Below are 19,114 nucleotides of genomic sequence, written 5' to 3'. Positions count from 1 at the left end.
GATCCATTGCACATCAGGCCCCCTAATTTGGCAATATTAGTTAGAGAGGTCACAAATCATGGCATGTGCAACAGAGGATGCCTATGAGATTATAAAGTTAAGCAATGTATTGGGATGCAGCACAGCCACTGCTGCACTTCAACTGGGAGTGTTTTATGTCAACATTGCACTAAAAAAGTAGAAACTTATAATTTGCTAGATGAAAAAGTGCAAAGCACCATCACCTTGCCTTCCATCATCCTGGTAGTTCCATGATACAACAATAATGGAGCTGATGATTAATCATGGCAATCAATTTCCATCAATTAGTCCAGAACAAACCAAGACATGAGGTGAGGAAGATCCCCAATCATGAAAACTTTTGGGACCCAAGGATTATTTTTCCCAGTAATGTCATACCTCACCTTGATCAAGAAAAAAAATTATTTCATGAAAAGGTTTTTATTGAAATCCGTAATTAGCAGATAGTTTGGACGTTCTGCTAACTCACCTGAAATGGATTGAAATCAAGCGCTCTAACCGGGCCAGTGTGAGTGTCATTCTGGCCAATCACAACATCCTCGCCTCCTGCTATAATTTCAGATGGATTGTACAGAATTATATTCCCATTTTCACCACCAGCAACGAGAACACCAGAAGATAGGCCATCAGTTGTGATATCATGAGCACCCCAAATAAGCTTATGGTACCTGGAGAACAAATAAAAATAAGTATACAAGGTAGCACTAGGCCAAACAGACCAACAATATTCCAGTTTGGCTTCTGATTTGAATTGATATGGTCATTGCAACCAGTTCATTCATTACATCAAGTCTACAGTACAGAAACAGGTCATCTGGCTCATCTGATCTATGCCGACGCTGAGACTGCACAGGTGCCTCCTCCAATCACTCTTCATTTAACCCGATTTACATATCCTTCTATTCTTTTCTCCCCTCTGTGTTTTTCTTAAATGTATCTATGCAGAGCAGAAAGGGGTGAACCCCAAAGAAAAAGGGGGAAGGCGTGAGGGAGTCAGCAACAGTCAGTTCTCCAGTTATAATCTTGTAGATGATAGACAGAGAGCCACAAATCTCAGATGCTGGCAGAATCAAGAAGCATCCTTCCTTCATGGGGAGGGCAAGTCCATCGGTCTGCTGTCACAAGCTAGAGGCACCTAGCTCAACAGCAGAGAGGAACTCCCCCTGTTAACCAACAGCATGCAGTGGAGGGATCAAAACTGATGCAGCAAAACACATTTTGAGCAGGACCCAAAAGTAGTTTGGTTTTACCTGTGTGGGGAAGAAAAGATACCACATGATTTCATATCCAGAGTGGAGTCAGCCAGGTCCAGCTCAAAGATCTCCAGGGAAGCATTTGTGCTGAAGGTAGCATCCAGCTGCTGGGCTGAGGTGCCTGTGTCAAAAATTAGAGGGAATGTAAAAATTATGCAATTAACCATATTTTCTCAATAAAGTTATTGTGAGCACAGTACCAAGATAAACTTTGGCTTTGGGTAGCTGGACATGAATCAAATGTGTCTTTGCCAAATGTTGGTTATTGACTGATAATATCAGGTTTATGAGCACACATGAGCTACAGTTTTTCAAGCAACTAAAAACAATTTCCCAATAAGTCGGGAATATGATGTTATAGTTCAGTTCTCCCAAACCTCCACTCAGGTTCACAGTAATATGCAGTTTCTATAAAATTGCTGCAGCCCCTATAATTGGAAAATGATTAATTCTTTGCACATCATAAATATGAGATTTTACAAGATTAATAAGTTGCAGTTTTTACCTAGGTACTTCACATTAGATATTGCAAATGTTCTCAAACATGTATTGCTGACCTCTCCAATCTGCAGAAAATACCATGGTTACAGGCGGAAAATACTCAGCAGTTCAGGTTGGATGCTTGGGGCGTGGGCCTCACCCATCACTGGTTTAATCCCAACGGCAGCAGGATGAGGCCCTTAAGTGGTCATTAATTAGCTACTTAAAGGCCTCAATTGGCCCACAGGCCGGCGGGCCTCCCGAAACCTCCCCACCACTGGTAAAATTGCGATGGGGGCAAGGGCAGTTGGGTAGGCAGCAAGCACAGCAACACTGGCATGGCACCCAATCTTATGAGTCACCCTGCCTGCCAACCCATACCCAGAGGTCCACAAAATCCAGCCCAGAGTTTCAAGATGATTTACATTCATGTTCACAATCAGCAACGAAGCACTACACTACAAACATTAGCAACATCAACAGGGTTTAGACAGCATAGCTTAGTTGCAAGTCATGACAGGCAAGGTACTGCTCATGCACAAACCACATTAACAGAGGCCATTTCTCTCAAGTTGCTAGCTGTAGCAATCAGCCATTCCATTAGACTCCTGCTGGAAGTGGGAGGGTTGAGAACCTTACTTGTAGCAGAAGCCTGGAACCTGCTGTGCACTGCGGGGTTAAACAGCAATGCAAAGAGAGCAGAATCTGCTCAGAGAGAATGACCATATTCTCTGATTTCCCTTGCGTAATACCAAAGAGACTGGCTGGTATAAAATTTTATACGTTTCTTACACACACTGTTTGCCGTGTTTTACTGTCACGTTTTCCAGATTTGTTCCTGTTTTACGTTGAGCCAGAGAGAAAGGTAACATATAAATCAAAATGACTAACATCTGGAAACCTGTCATGGTGAAATTAATAAGGGCTTCTTCACCTATCATGTCTCTAATTGACATTAATAATACTGCAGAACCTAGGAATCGCCCAATGATTTAAATGCCAGGATCTATCCACCGTTCTGTGGTGCTGCAAAACTCTAAGACCCAAACTAAAGACGAGCAAACTCAATGAATCACTATGGTAGAGTTCACTAAGGAAAACTGAGAGATCATCCACTTTGTATCTGAAATACGTTCTTAATGGTGGAGAATAACAGCTGTGGAGGAGCAATGAGATTTAGGTGACAACAGAGTCATAGAATAGTATCTTTTCAGGCCAATCAGCCCAATAAGATTGCACTGGGTCCTTCAAAGAGTAATCCAGTTAGGCCCAATCCTTCCACTTTTCACAAGTTTTCTTCAAATTTTTATCCAATTCCCTTTTGAAAGCCACCTGAGCCTTCTAGTTATCAATCTTTCAGTCATTGGAAATAGTTCCTCTTTATTTACTCTATTTAAGCCCTTCATGATTTTAAACACTTCTATCAAGCCTCCTCTGTTCACAGAACACCAGCATCCCCAGTCCATTCACATAACTACAATCTCTCATCCTTGGAGCCATTCCAGTAACACTCTTCTGTACTCTCTAGAAAACCTTCATGTCCTTCCTAAAGTGTGGACACTAATGGAGTAAAACAGGGCTGCATGCTAGCACCAATCCTCTCCAGCACGTTTTTCTCCACAATGCTCTCCAATGCCTTCCATGATGGTGATCCTAGCATCAAAATCAGATATCGCATAGATGGGAAGCTGCTCAATGTGAGATGACTCCAAGCAAAGACCAAAGTCTCCAAGGACATGCTTCACAATTTCCTTTATGCCAATAACTGTGCAGTAGCTGCTGGTTCAGAGCTGGACATGCAATGTAGCATGGATTTGTTCTCCAACACATGCGACAACTTCAGCCTTATGATCAGCACAAAGAGGGCTGAAGTAATGGACCAGCCTGCTCCAGGGATGCCCTATCTCGAGCCCAAAGTTTCAGTTCATGACCAGAACCTGTCAACAGTGGATAAGTTCACTTATCTCAATGGCACACTTTCTCAAGCTGTCTATACTGATGATGAAACACAGGCAAGAATTGTCAAAGTAAGTGTAGCCTTCAGCAGACCTGGAACATCAGTCTGGAAATGAAGAGGAGTAAGTCTGCCTACCAAACTGAAAGTCTATAGAACAATATAATCCTTCCCACTCTGCTCCACACATATGAGACACTCGGGCTGTGAGCCAGCATCCTGCCAAGAAGCTCAACTATTTTCATTTGAGCTGCCTTTGTGAGGTTCTAAAGATCAGATAGCAGAACAAACCCAGACATCAAGGTGCTCACCTGAGCATCCACACATATTGAGACAGTCACATCTGAGTTGGCCTGGTTATGTAGCCAGAATGCCTGACACTCACTTACTAAAGTGAACCTTCTATGGGGAGCTTGAGTCTAGGGTACGTTCTCATGGCAGTCAAAGGAAGCCCTACAAGGACACTCTGAAGGCTCCACTTAGCAGTTTTGATATCGACTTACCGAATCCTGGGAGAAGCTCACCCAGGATCGCTACACCTGGAGCAACCAAATAAAAAACATTGCAGCCTCCTTCAAAAGCAAGTGCACATCAGAGACAGTGAGAAAACTCAAGGAGAGGAAATCCCGAGCCAGCAACTTGTCCAAAACTCATTCGCCTGTGATAACCAGACCTATTTGCAGCAAAATCTTCCAGGCGTGGATCGGCCAAAGCAGTCACCTACGCGTACCCACCAGAACCTGAACACTCCAGATGATGAACATGGTCATCTTCGCCCACCCAGAATTGGACACAATACTCCAGTTGAGGCCAAACGTTTTTTTACAGCATGATTTCCTGGCTTTTGTGCTCGATGTCCCTATTTATATAGTCCAGATTCCCATTTGTTTAATTAACTGCTTTGTTAACCTGTCCTGATACCTTGAAAGGTTTGTACACAAGCATCCACAGGTCCTCCTGTACACAAATTACTCTTTCTACCTGTGCACTAGCTTTGCGTAATCAAATTGCTACTGGAGTGTTAGCCTTTACCTTTCGAGGATAGGAACTGAAGCTTTAGATAAAGCAATTCAGCCAGCCCCTATCTGGAGTATTGTTATAGGTTCTGGAAACCAAATCTCAGGAAAGATATAAACAGCGCAGATTCAATAGGATGAAAGCAGAATTTATGGTTAATTGGTGGTCTCATAGGAATTTGACAGTTTCCCTCCATGTATCCTATTTCACCTGCTGGAGGAATCCAGAACAAAAGGCATAGTCGAGTTAGCCCATTTAGAAATGAAATCAGGGAACACTTCTTCATATAAAGGGTATTGCAAATTTGGAACTCACATGCCCAAAAGTGGATGATAGCCAACTAAAATTTTCAAGGCTGAGACCAAAAGTATATAACTGGATATGAGCAGAGGCGAATACATGGGACTGTGGTACAAATCAACCATATTCTAACTGGTTGGTAGTGCAAGCTCAGGAAGTTGAATGCCCTGCTCCTATTCCCAAACATCTCTACAGCTGCTATCCTAACTTTGCCAAACCACAGGATCTCCCCAATGCTGCTGAAACCCATAACTTTCCCTCTTCCCTATTGCTGCTAAATATCATATACCTACCTCAAACCTGGTATATGATGCCAACCATCGTGCCATGTATCCTGGGCTTTCAAAATGCCAAGAGATAAAATTGAGGTAAAGAATATATAGCAATAATCAAGGATACTGATTAATTTTGACATTGAAAAGCCGGCAAAGAATTGTGGAATATAATCCCATGTAATAAAAATATAATTTGATATATTCAACTTTTGCTGAGATAATTTTACAGAAAAGGTAATTTAGCATTTGAAACAATTGCACATGGGGTCAATATCAAATATTAACTGTCAAAAGTAGAATCACTGTATTTTTTTTAAAATACATCTTAAAGTAAAAGGCATCTCGATTATAGTTTTTGTAAATATATTGGAGCTCAAAAACAACTGTTCATATACAGCCAGCAAGTTGTGGAAAGTTTCATCAAGTTTCACAGGATATCTAAATAAAAATCTTGACATATGAAGGCATTGAATTTCCACAGATATTGTCCAATCTCCCATCATACCTTTGGTGAGAGATTGACAGAAGACCTGGAGAAATAGCACAAATATTTAGCTGTTCACCCAATTTCATTGGGGATTCCACCATTTACTGTCAAAGTTATGGCAGGAGGTCAAGAGAACCACCAAGGGAAATCCAAAGCTAAAGCTGCTTTATGAATAGGTTCTGCTTATATACACAAAGTACTATTACAGGGATATTTGGTACATTGGGAAATATGGAAGAGAAAAGATTAAAATTTTGGATATTTATTGGCCTTTTCTATAAGTGATACCCCAATATATGGACAGTTTACTCAAATATTACATGCACCAACTTATTTATGTAACTGTGGTATCTATTTAGTGGTCAATCTCCTGTGTAATTGCATGTCCCTGCACAAAAGAAGTGTAGTTGTCATGTGAAGTGGTGTTAGAGGACATATGGCAACTGGACCAAGGCATATAGAAGTGTTTCAATTTCCACTTAACATTAAATATAAGTATGAAAATCTGTGAAACAGCAAACAGTTTTATTAAGAAACAGAAAAGTAAAATTGGCTAAAGCAAAAGACTTTCTCTGCAGTACATGAACTCCAAGAGGCAAAATAATGGCTCTAAGGTGCCACCACTGATGGGAGAATGTATTTACAAGATGACAAGTTTACATAACAAAAACAGAATTACCTGGAAAAACTCAGCAGGTCTGGCAGCATCGGCGGAGAAGAAAAGAGTTGACGTTTCGAGTCCTCATGACCCTTCGACAGAACTTGCGTTCGAGTCCAAGAAAGAGTTGAAATATAAGCTGGTTTAAGGTGTGTGTGTGGGGGGCGGAGAGATAGAGAGACAAAGAGGTGGCGGGGGGGGTGGGGTTGTAGGGACAAACAAGCAGTGATAGAAGCAGATCATCAAAAGATGTCAACGACAATAGTACAATAGAACACATAGGTGTTAAAATTAAAGTTGGTGATATTATCTAAACGAATGTGCTAATTAAGCACATTCGTTTAGATAATATCACCAACTTTAATTTTAACACCTATGTGTTCTATTGTACTATTGTCGTTGACATCTTTTGATGATCTACTTCTATCACTGCTTGTTTGTCCCTACAACCACACCCCCCCACCCCCCCCTACCTCTTTGTCTCTCTATCTCACCGCCCCCCACACACACACCTTAAACCAGCTTATATTTCAACTCTTTCTTGGACTCGAACGCAAGTTCTGTCGAAGGGTCATGAGGACTCGAAACGTCAACTCTTTTCTTCTCCGCCGATGCTGCCAGACCTGCTGAGTTTTTCCAGGTAATTCTGTTTTTGTTTTGGATTTCCAGCATCCGCAGTTTTTTTGTTTTTATTGACAAGTTTACATAGGTGGCTTCCAGTATAAATAGAATGGAAAAAGCTATGACAACTTGATAACAGAAACTGGGGTTCAGTGAACAAGAAATTCACAGTTGTAGCAGTTTTAGTGTACTATATAGATTGGTAAGGAACTTACTGCTCCCGCCTGCCGCACCCACGCCCTCCCCAGCCCAGGAAAGAATCAAAAAATACTTAATTCTTTGTCCGTAGCAGGATTTCTTTCAAACTCTTTTCACATACTTTTAATAGATGTACACCCTCTCCAAATTCCTTACCTCAGCACCCCCTCTACAACAGTACAACATCTCACTCATTGTCAACAGTGTCATAGATCAGATATTTAGACTTTTATTTGAATTATTAGAATTGCCCTTTACTGCAGTGTGGGTGATATTCTGCAGAACTTTATTCTGCAGAACTTAATACTCACATGTAATACATGGGGTGCAAATGCCATTTAATGTGGTCAAACTATTTCGACTGAGTAAAAGATGAACTATTATTTACTACTCTTAGTGCCTGAATAACTTCTATAACTTAGGTAATAGTTATCAATTAGCATCATTGATCAATGTCCAATATGAGATGCCTTTCTCCAGGGTGTGCTCAATGGGAGTGCAAAGAACTATGATAGCACAGTGCTCCACCTAAAAAGTGCTTAGAGAAACTCACTCAGTCACTTAGGTAAACAAAGATTTTCACTTAGACTTGGCCTTCAACTCAGACTTTGTTAGAGTTCCAGCAGAAGAGACACTAAGTCAAAGAAAAGAGCCCTTATCAGAGGCAAATTCATTTCCTTTCAATTCTCTCTTCTCCAGGAGAGAGTCACTTGTGCTGGACTATGGCTGCAGTGTTCCTATACTTCACCTATGTGAAGATGATCATTCTTTTCTAGTGAACCCAAATAGTAACGGTCAGCAGATCATTTTCACATACACTCCAGCTCTTGTCCTCACTCGACATCCACACTTTTCAGCAAATCACTGGATAAGGAATAGAAACATCACAATGTTTTCCCAATCTCAGAGATCCCATGGTCAAGAATATTGGGGGGTAGTAATGCAGTGGTTATGGTACTGGATTAATAACATAGTGGTCATGGGCTCAAATGCCACCAGGCTGTGAAATGGAATTCAGTAAATACGGTAAGTTATAGCCAGAAAAACAACTATGGAAACTGCTTCACTACTGGTCTTCAGGAAAAGTAACCTACCCCATCTGTTCACCACAGGATTTCTAGTCACACTGCATGGTTGACACTTAATGTCCTCTGAAGTGGCCCAGCAAACCCACTCAATATTCAAAGGACTGCCACCACCTTCTCAGGGCAACTTGGCATGAACAATAAATGCAGTCTTGCCAATGTTACTCACCTCACAACAACAATCTTTTTTAAAATCTAATCTTTCTGTCTCTATGTTGCCTGTTTCCTTTCCACCGCTTCTTTGGCCAAGACCAGTTGACTCATTTTTACGTGGATCTATATTTGTTAGGTCATTTTATCTGGACAATCATTCTCTTTTTGTAAGGTGCACTGAAGATTTTTGTAAACTGTTTGATTTGCTCAAATTGTTAATCTACTGCATCTTCAAGCCAACAGTTTTCTCACCTGCAGCCAGGTAAATAGGGTGTTGATGAGCTGGGCTCCATGCTTGGATAGCAGTCCGATTGATTTCTTTAAGTTTCATTCTTGCTGGCCGAGCTGGGAAAGAAAGAAAAAAGCAAGCAGCTCAGTGCTGGAATTTGGCAATAAAAACAAAAAGAATAAGAACAGTAGTTACTACAACGTTGCTCAACAATTGAAATTTCATCCTGAAGCATCAAATACAGAAGCAGCTGGAAAAATATTATTTTTTTTTAAAATTGGGAAACCTAAGAGCCAGAGTTTATATTGTTGGTCTACACCAAAGTTAGTCGTCATGCCAAGAAAGCAGGAGCAATGATGAGGTAAACAGAGTGGTGGTTAGGTGATACCCTTGGATTTTACAAGCTTATCGCCTATGCAAAAGAATGAATACACTGGGGAAAGATAGAAATTAATCAAGGTTTCAGGGGTGTCCACAGCCTACCTGTATCTTGTCCCTTTTAGTTTGTGTGGGCCCAAATAGAGATGGTCAGCAAACTAGTAATCTGTCCCATTGTTAATGATGCTTTTTTAAACAGCCTTTGGGACAGCTAAGGTAACCTGGATTGAATTTGCTTTCTATTCTCTCCCTTTCCTGAAGAATGTTGGTAAGAGCCACCACTCTGTTGAGCGTTTTAGTTATTTTTGTAAAATATGTATTTTCATTTTTGGTGAAAGTCACAGGTTATCCTGAATTTTTCTTCCTTGGGAAAGTAGTTGAACATAACTGTATCTACTGCACTCAGCATTTGTTAGTTTGAAGAGAGGGGATAACAAAGTCGAGCCTGGCCCATTCCTGATCCAAAATCCATAAACATATACTTTCCAAAAGGGGTCACTGAACAGTGATAAAGAATGGAAATATGACTATTCCTCCCCTGCCCCAGATAGATCAAGGTCAATCATACTGGGTATGGTAATATAGTGGATATACTGGACAAGCAATCCAGAGTCATGAGGCACCAAAACATCCTTATGGAACTTAGCATCTAAAAAATTGTCTACAATACTCCTCAAGCTAACAATTGCTGAGTGCAGTAGATACAGTTATGTTCAACTACACAAAACTACTTTCACCAGGAAGAAGAATTCAGGATAACCTGTAACTTTCACCAAAAATGAAAATACATATTTTACAAAAATAACTAAAATGCTCAATATAGTGGTGGCTCTTACCAACATTCTTCAGGGGAAGGGAGAGAATAGAAAGCAAATTCAATCCAGGTTACTTTAGCTCTCCCAAAGGCTGTTTGAAAAAGTGTCATTAATACTGGGACAGATTATCAATTCACTTCCTCAGGTATGGAAGGATCTTAGGAGCACCAGAAAATAACATCACAAAATGTGAGGGAGAAATTTAATTCTTTAAAAAAACAGTACTACATAGTGTTAGTAACTTGAAGAAGAATATTACTGAAATACATTAAACAGGGATACTGATTACCAGCAAGCAAAATAGTTCCAAAAAAATTGCTTTTTTATTACATGCTGAGAACACAACATCAAAGTACATCTGAACGCGAAACAGATGTCCATCAAAAACCAGAGTTTCACTGCCAGCCAAATACCATGATGGCTAGCTATTTAAATTTTATACCTTAAAAATCATTGAGAAAAGCAAGTCATCTCTATCAGATCACTTTATCAGTAACTGGTCTAGGTAGATGGTATTCCTACAGAGAATAATGTAGGAAGTCGGCAAAATTTCAATGCACATCTCAACAAAACAGATTGACAAATTTCAAGGGAAACAGTCAAAGAATGTCTTTCATTTTTAAAAAATCATCAGTGGGAATTTATCACAAAACTATCATATCTTTCATAATATTATTGTGGGTTTATAGTTGTCTGTGTGGTTGATTTAATTAGTCAGATAGACTGCAAGGTTGAAATTATCAAAAGAAGTTAGGTGTAAAAAGGCATTTGAAATGCTAATGGGTAAACATGGATGAGGGCAGCATGTAGGGTGTGAAGGAAACTTGCATTTTAAGATAAGTGGAAAGGTGTTTGGATTTTAAAGGGATGGTAGGATTTTTACAACTAACAAGATAAATGGGGCAAGGTTATTATGTTTATTTTTCCCAAAAAGAAAGGGGCCATTTTGACAACATGGAAGATTTTTATATCATGGGAAAAGTAAACTTCCAAAGACCTGCAGAACAATGAAATTTACAGATTAAAGAGAGAAAACGTATACTAAGGATGGAAGGCTATTAGGGGGTGTGGCCATGCGAGATCAAAAGGTGTACCATGTGAAGCAGTCCTAGGGGAAAAGCCTCCAGCCACTTTAGCAGAAGTCTGCTGTGCCCAGTAACTAAAGTTGTGTTACAAGCCTTTGGAATTCCACTGTCAAGTGCTGTGCTAACCTTGCTGGGTTGAGATTATAATTTCAAATCTTTTGGATAGTTGCCTTAAAGGGGGTCTGTAGTTGGGAACCTGTTTAATTAAGAATTTTGGGAATTGTTAAGACCAAATAACAATGTAACTGTAATCTTGTGTGTGTGTTTTTTTTTCCTTTTGTTAATAAATGCTTTAACTTAATTTTAAAATCTCTAAAAGGTATTAAAAGTCAATTTCCAGCATCCGCAGTTTTTTTGTTTTTATATATATATTAATAGAGTCAATCCTTCTGAATGAAGTGCATAAGCCTTTGCGTAATAAACATAAATTGCAAAACCGTTGTGATAATGTGGCTAAATTTGGTGCATTTGGTCTGCCTGGCACATATCACCTGCCACATCATAACTGAGAACAAGAAATGCTCAATTGTTAGCAATCCGCCTTTTTAAATAAGAGATACGGTTGGACAGCTGCAAATTATGAACCAAAGAACTAACAACTAAATTCAAGAGATTATATGTTATGTGTCAATTGTTGACATGATATGAAACAAGAAATAAAACACAGCTTCTAATGGGCCAGGAATATTTATCCTGTAATTGATCCTTATATTTCCATTTTTTATTCCAACTTATTTAGATCCTGGAACAAGCTTCGATATTGATTTTTTTGCTGATTTCAGCTAAGTCAGCAGTGGGGACTTTACAGTTGGTTTGAATGCATTAGATGGTGATATACTGTCACTGGACTATAATCCAGAGGCCCAGGTCAATGCTCTGGGGACATGGGTTCAAATCCCACCATAGCAGCTGGTGGAATTTAAATTCACTTAAGAAATCTGGAATATAAAGCTGGTGATGGCGCTTGATACTATTGTCAATTGTCGTAAAGTCCCATCTGGTTCACTAACGTCCCTTAGGGAAGGAAATCTGCCATCCTTACCTGGTCCAGCCTACATGTGACTCCAGACCCACAGCAATGTGGGTGACTCTTAATTGCCCTCAGTTCAAAGGCAATCAGGAATGGGCAATAAATACTGGCCTCATCAGTGATGCCCTGCAAAGTTCACCCTCTCCCTCCACATACAGTTTTAATCTGTCTGACATATAGAAGGAGGTGCAATAAGTACTTCATATTATTGGATGTTAAGAGAATCGCATAGTGAGATTAACACACCTAAAAATCAACAGAAAGCACATAAAAGGGGTAATGTCAAGAAAGGAATGGATAGACAGATTAGGATAAAGATAGCAATGTTGGGTAATACTGACATCCCATTACAGATAATTATACAGTGCAGGCACAAGGGGCCCAATTTTAACTGTGCGAAAGGTTGGGTTTGAATTGATTAAATTCAGGCCCAATGAGACAGGCAACCTAACTGTTTATGGGATAGGGAAATAGCATTTTACATTAAAACTAAAACTCTAATAAGATGAAAAGGCAGGAAAACTATTGCTGATAAAATTTAAATGATCCCATTTGTTGAGAAATTAACCTTGAAATCCAGATCATCATGGAGCAATTTGTTTCAGGAAGAGATCACTTTCCTGCTAACTTATATTATTCCTGGTTCTGTATTTTCTCTTATTCTTTATTTGCCTCCCTACCCCACCCTCACACTTGTCTCTTGAACATTAGCTATACTGGCGAGACCACATATATTTATTATTTTTTTCATGGGATGTGAGCATCACTGACAGGGCCAGCATTTGTTGCCCATCTCTAATTGCCCTTGAGCTGAGGGCAGTTAAGAGTCAACCACATTGCTGTGGCTCTGGAATCATATATAGGCCAGATCAGGTAAGGACAGCAGATTTCCTTCCCTAATTAGTGAACCATATGGGTTTTTACGACAATAGACAATCAAGCACCATCATTAGCTTTATATTCCCAATTTCTTAATTGAATTTAAATTCCACCAGCTGCCATGGTGGGATTTGAACCCATATCCCCAGAGCATTAGCCTGGGGCTCTGGATTATTAGTCCAGTGACATTACTACCACACCACCATCTAGTGTGTTCAAGCCAATTGTGGTGTCCCTACTACTAACTCAGCTGAAATCAGCACAAATCAAGAACAAAGCTTGTACCAGGAACTAAATAAATTGGGATAAAAAATGGAACAAGAGGATCAATTACAGGAGAAATGATACCTGGCCCATTAGAAGCCAGGTTTTATTTCTTGTTTCATATTATGTAAACAGTTAACACATAACTTATAGTCGGGGATGTGAGAGGGAATATGCAAATTTAAGTTACGAGATGCTCTGATATATTCACAAAAAACTGATTTACCATGCAGAAGCCATTTCCTTCCGCCTCCCAAAAAAATGGATCTGCACCTAGGCCTCTCCTAATACTGTTCTATCACTGGTCACTGAGGTCATGTGCAAAAATGATGTGCTGTTAATGTTCCTTGCACTGTTTCGGAGAAATGTCTATCTGATACTCCCGTGATAGTCAAACTTAGCTTATCACCTTCTTTAGTATTAACGTACAATTATATAAATAAAGAGTGAATGCCCATGTTGTGAAATTTTATGTCTGGACCAGATCAATATGAAATTTAAGGGTAAGCCCTTTGTATAAGGTTTTAATGCATCAACCTCTTTATTTAACTCAATTTTTGAAAAAAAAATCCTAGCAAACTGATGAAACTTTGCCGACTCTAGGTGAAACCTGGGATTGTGAGGCACGTGTGTTTTGCTTAGATATGGGCTACTTGTAGCCAATTTTTAGACAAACGGAAAATAACTCCACTGAGCTGCTACAATGGTCATCTGCACAAGCTCTAGCATGCTCACAATTATGAACTAAGCTAAGTTTTATGCTTGAATCAGAAATTCTGCACAGCCACAGAAATTGGAAGCAGTGTGGTAACATCAGAATTCTTCATTTCTCGATACTAAATTTCTAATCCGTAGGTGTTTTTTTTCCCAGAATTAATTGTAACCTGGTATTACAGCATTGTGACAGCAACCCTCCTGGCTCCCTTAAACCAGTGGTCACAGAATATAAACACAATGCTAGTATGTCTCAAATACGAAGCGTTAGAAGTTCCACAAGTTTCTTCTTCTACCTCGGCACAAAAAAGTCAATATCCAGAACACACCCATCAGTGCACTTCTAACTGAAAACTTAAAAAGAAAATGTTTTGTTGTAGCTGATGGAGCAATTCTGTCCAAGGTTTTCAGGAGGCCACCAGTAAGCAATTCCACTAAGTTGCCAACAAAAAAAAACGGTTGACATTTAATTAATTTTCAAGAGGTGGGGTATACAAAGGGAAGGGAAGAGACAAAATGATTTTGCGCTTCTACTCATGTCTCCCCAAGCCATGATCTCTGACAGGTCCACCCTATGAGTATGCAATTCTGTACTTAGTTGCTTGCAGCAGCCTGTGTGAACTCTGACTGCCGTTCCAGATTTCCCTAACACAAACAGCCAGGTCCCCCAGCCAATCCCGGGAGATCATCACATAAGTAACTGCGTAAATCGGCCCTGCACACTTGACACTCTGTGGTATGCTACAGTGCTGCTGCACAGCTATGTTTAAAATAATGGATTGCAGATTAATCAAAATTGCAAGACCCCCATCACAGATACAGTAGCATAGGGATCGAATCTTTCCAAGAAACAAGCCGTTAATTGTAACTTCCAACTAGCATCAGAAAGAGATGGCCCACAGGAATTAGAAGAAATAAATACATACTTACTTGGCCTACACTGACACTTCCAATCATTGGAGCCTGCATCAAAAGGCTCCTCGCAGGCCCCAGCAAAGTGCAGCTCCAGCGGATTCAAGGAGGCTGCGCCCCCTTTTTTACAGCACTAGCTGCCAGAGAGCCGATAAGTTTAAAGGGCCAGTAAAATTGATAGGCCAGGGAGAAGGTAAGTATAAAAGGTAAGTGGATAGGATTTGGGGGATGAGAGTTCAGAGTTCAGAGGGTAGGGGGTGTCAGAGGTCAGGTTGGGTGTCAGGGTGGGGGGTGTCAGAGGTCGGGGAGTGCTCAGGGGGTGGGAGTGAATCCTTGTGGGGACGGTTGAGGGCATGCGGGAAGATCCGTTGGGGAGGGTGTCGGAGGTGTGCGGGGAGTCCCGAGGGGGTCGGTCTGGGTGTTTACAATAATTACCCAGGAGCTAAAAGGGATTTTAATTCAAACTTTCTCTGGGTAACTATTGGTATAACCCTGGCGGAACCATCCAAAGTTTGTGATTTAAATCACATTTTCAGATAATTCCCAGAGCACAGCAGGGCAATTTCCCAGAGGAAGTGGCACTTCTGGGCAACTGTCGTGCAAACCCTTACCTGGGAACTTCCGAGAGGGGTTCCTCGGCACATTTTTGGGGTACCCCCAAATCTAATGCTGGGGAGTATGGAAGTCATGGCCCTATTTGATCCAAAGAGATCTTGGAGCCCAGGTACATATTATTAAAATGTCACAAACAGAACAGAAAATAATAAAAAGAATGGAATGCTGGCCTTTATATCTGGTGGACTAGAATACAAGAGGATAGACATCATGTTTCAACTACACAAAGCCCTTGTTAGACCACACCTGGTGAGAGCAGTTCTGGGCACCACACCTTAGACAGGATTTGCTGCCCTTGGGAGGGAGTGCAGCATAGATTTAACAAAATGATACCTCGACTACAAGGGTTAAATTAAGAGGGGAGGATATAAACTAGGGCCATATTCCCTGGAATTTAGAAAGTTATCGAGTGATTTAATCAAAGTTTGAAATAACAAATAGATCAAGAAAAACTATTTCTGCTGGTTGGGGAGTCTAGGACCAGAAGGCATAGCCTAATAATTAGAGTCACTCCTTTCAGAATTAAAATTTGGAAACACTTCAACACACACATAGAGCAATAGAAGATTGGAACTCTTTCCACAAACGGCAATTGATGCTGTTTAAACAGTTTAAATTTTAAATCTGAGTTTCATAGATTTTTGTTAACCAAGAGTATTAAGAGACACGGGCAAAGGCAGGTATATGGAGTTAGGTTACAGATGAGCCATGATCTCACTGGAGATGGCTTTTAGCCATAAAGCCGATAAGTTTAAATGGTGGAAAGGATGCAAGAGGCTAAATGGCCTAGTCCTGTTCCCAATTCCCCATGTTCCCTGCAGTACTGAATGCAAGTAAAGCTTAAAATTGATTAATTATAGAAGGATTCATTATTACTTTGGAAAAAGTACACTCTTACTTCCTTTGAAAAACAACTGCCTGTCCACTCAAATATATTTTGACAAGTAAATGAACAGTAATAAAAAAAGGAATGTACTTAAAGGGGTAAATCACATGTTCAATTCTTGGAGTGAGGCTCAAACACATGATCTCTGATGCAGATGTAAGAGTGCTGCCAAGAGATCAAGACTACCATAAAAGATGCAAGTGATTTTTTTTCCTAATTTATGAATAAAGAATCAGATCCAAACTCCCATATATACAAAGAGGTCCAAGAATATTTTTAATACTATTGCTCCAGTTTTAAAGATGATATTGTTTGTCCCAGTAATGAATGGTTAAGGGTATCATCCAGATTAGAAGGTCTTGGCGTTGATTTCCATTCTGAGCTCTGTACCTGACCTCAGCTGAGACAAAGGCATTAGACTTGACCTCAGTGTCCCTGGGCTAGTGGAATGGCGGAAGAAAACATCAACCAATATTCTCTTTCTTGTTGGAAAGTTGTGTGTATGTAGATGATGACAAGGTTGTCCGGACTGTGATGTACCCAAATGTACCTGTGGTTCACACACAAAGGATGTATGACACTTAAGAAGGTGGTAGTTGACATGAAGTAATCAGAAGCAAACAATTGAGAAAGAAAGAATAGCAATTATAGAGCATTTTCCACGACCTTGGGGTGTCCCAAAGCACTTGACATGCATTAAATACTCATATCGTGTAAGGGCTGTCGTAATGTTAGAAACACAGCAATTTGCAGGTAGTACGGTCCCACAAGCATCAATATCAACAAATAATCTTTTTAGTGATGTTTATGTTTGTTGAAGGATAAATATTGGGCAGGAAACTGGGGGAAACTATTTCGCTTTTAAATAGCACCACTGGATCCTGCATGCCCACCTCAGAACTCAGTTTGTCTAATCTGAAAGATAGCACCTCCAACAGTGCAACTTCCTCAGCACTGCATTTCTGCATTAGTCAAAATTGTGTGCAGAGCTCTCTATAGTAGAGCTTCAACCTACAACCTGCTAACTCAGAGGAGAAAGGAGCCAGAGCTGACACCTAGAGAGGTATTGATCTTACACAGTGATGTACTGTATTGGGTTCAGTATCAAGATTCACAGTTTTCCTTCCATCTTCCTTGGGCAAACAATGAGATTTTAAGCTTTAAAAGACTGTTACAAGCAACTTTCATTCAGCTGCAACATTCACTGTGCCCTCCTTCCCTAGAAAATCATGTCTTTCTACTGATCCGTCAAATCACCCTTATTTGCCTTGAAAGCGAGAGAGAAAGAAAAAGACTTGCGCTTATATATAACCTTTCACCACAGGACATCCCAAATGCTTTACAGAAAATTATGTATTTTTTTTAGAAGTGTAATCACTGTTGGGATGCAGGAAATGCAGCAGCCTGTTTGTGCACAGCAAGCTCCCATAAACAGAAATATGATAATGGCCACATAATATGTTTTTGAGATATTGATTGAGGGATAAACATTGGCAAAGACACTGGGGGTAACTCTCCTGCTCTGCTTCGAAATAGCGCCACGGGATCTTTCACATCCACCTGAGAGAACAGACAGAACCTCGATTTTAAAATCTAATTTAAGAGGCAGCACAGCACTGCAGTACCAGTCTTGATTTTTGTGATTAAGTCTCTAGAGTAGGTCCTTCTGACTCATAAAGGCGAGATTGCTACCAACTGAGCCATGGTTGGCTAATATATTAAAGCCCTGCTCTGGGATTTGAGCACTTCACTACAGTAGTGCCACACAATCAAAGGTGCAATTTTTTTTTTGAGAGCATTACAACCCCAATCTGCCTTTTAACAGCTGGACTTAAATAAAATTATTTAGAAAACGGAGGGCCGGGGGGGAGGGGGGTGGTGGGGGTTGGCGGCGGAGGATCAGGCCAATATCCATCCCTAAACCAAGGGAAGGGCAATGATCCAGAACAGGGTCCACTTATAAACATCTAGAATAGATCCAGGCAGATCAGAGACAGGATAGATAGTCACAGCAATGGTGACATATTGAATACAATGAGCAAACACACTGATAATACAATATTTATACAGCGAGTACGCCAACGTAAATGAAAATGAAACATTGAAACCAGGAGACAGACTGGGGGAAGGGGCAGAGATTCCAGCTCACAGAAAGTTAGATCCGTTACAAAGAAGCGGAGAAATGAGTTAAGTTTTAGGGGGCCAGACCCCACCAAAATAACATATAAAATATATTCCGGGCAGAGGAGTCGGCGCAACCCAAGGCCCGCCTGCTGCTTCCCTGCCGTTCCCCCCTCCTCAGCTGGGAACCGAGGCCTAGAGCTGAGGGGGAGGCTTCCACAGAGCAGCCCCGGGCCCCCGCTTACCTCCGGCTCCGCTCTGGCTGCGTCCGCACCGGGGCTTCGCCTATCACTCCCGGACCGCCGCCGGTGTCACAAGTCCACGTCTCCACCAACGTGGCAGCCAAAGCAGATTGGACCGACACAACAACACTTCCGCTTCCTCGAATTCCAGAGTCCGCCCAGCATCGCTGCATCACACGGTGAATGAGGAGGCAACCCTGCAGCAGAGGCACCAACACACCCAGCCATGCACTGGGCACAAAGAACTACAATCCAGTAACAGAGCAATCAGAGACAGCCAACAATCTCCAGCACACCGACCAATGCAATGGGTATATCCACCTATATCACACTGCGGCTCCAATATCCCATCTTGAACAATCCTGGCTAAATGGTTACATTTGAACGAGGGATACAGCAGTGTCCAGGAAAAGATATCCTAAACAACTTGAAAGGTCTGCCG

At 40.8% G+C, this 19,114-nt stretch overlaps 1 protein-coding gene across 7 annotated transcripts in view; it reads right to left on the bottom strand.

The window, feature by feature from the left end:
• The window catches only part of sec31a (SEC31 homolog A, COPII coat complex component), a 106,526-nt gene extending 87,708 nt beyond the window's left edge, over positions 1–18,818 (bottom strand). For all 7 annotated transcript variants that reach the window (XM_041187518.1, XM_041187527.1, XM_041187536.1 and 4 more), the window contains exons 1-4: positions 18,676–18,818; positions 8,755–8,847; positions 1,272–1,395; positions 491–689 (exon numbers count right to left, since the gene is read on the bottom strand). In XM_041187518.1, the coding sequence (XP_041043452.1) occupies positions 491–689; positions 1,272–1,395; positions 8,755–8,833 (402 nt within the window). In that variant the 5' untranslated portion in view covers positions 8,834–8,847; positions 18,676–18,818. The remainder of the gene's footprint in view (positions 1–490; positions 690–1,271; positions 1,396–8,754; positions 8,848–18,675) is intronic.
• Between the last annotated feature and the right edge of the window lie 296 nt (positions 18,819–19,114).

This window comes from Carcharodon carcharias, chromosome 1 (genome assembly GCF_017639515.1).
Source record: "Carcharodon carcharias isolate sCarCar2 chromosome 1, sCarCar2.pri, whole genome shotgun sequence".
Lineage (NCBI taxonomy): Eukaryota > Metazoa > Chordata > Chondrichthyes > Lamniformes > Lamnidae > Carcharodon > Carcharodon carcharias.
Note: the sequence above shows the minus strand (reverse complement) of the source record. Positions and strands in the feature narration are given on the sequence as shown.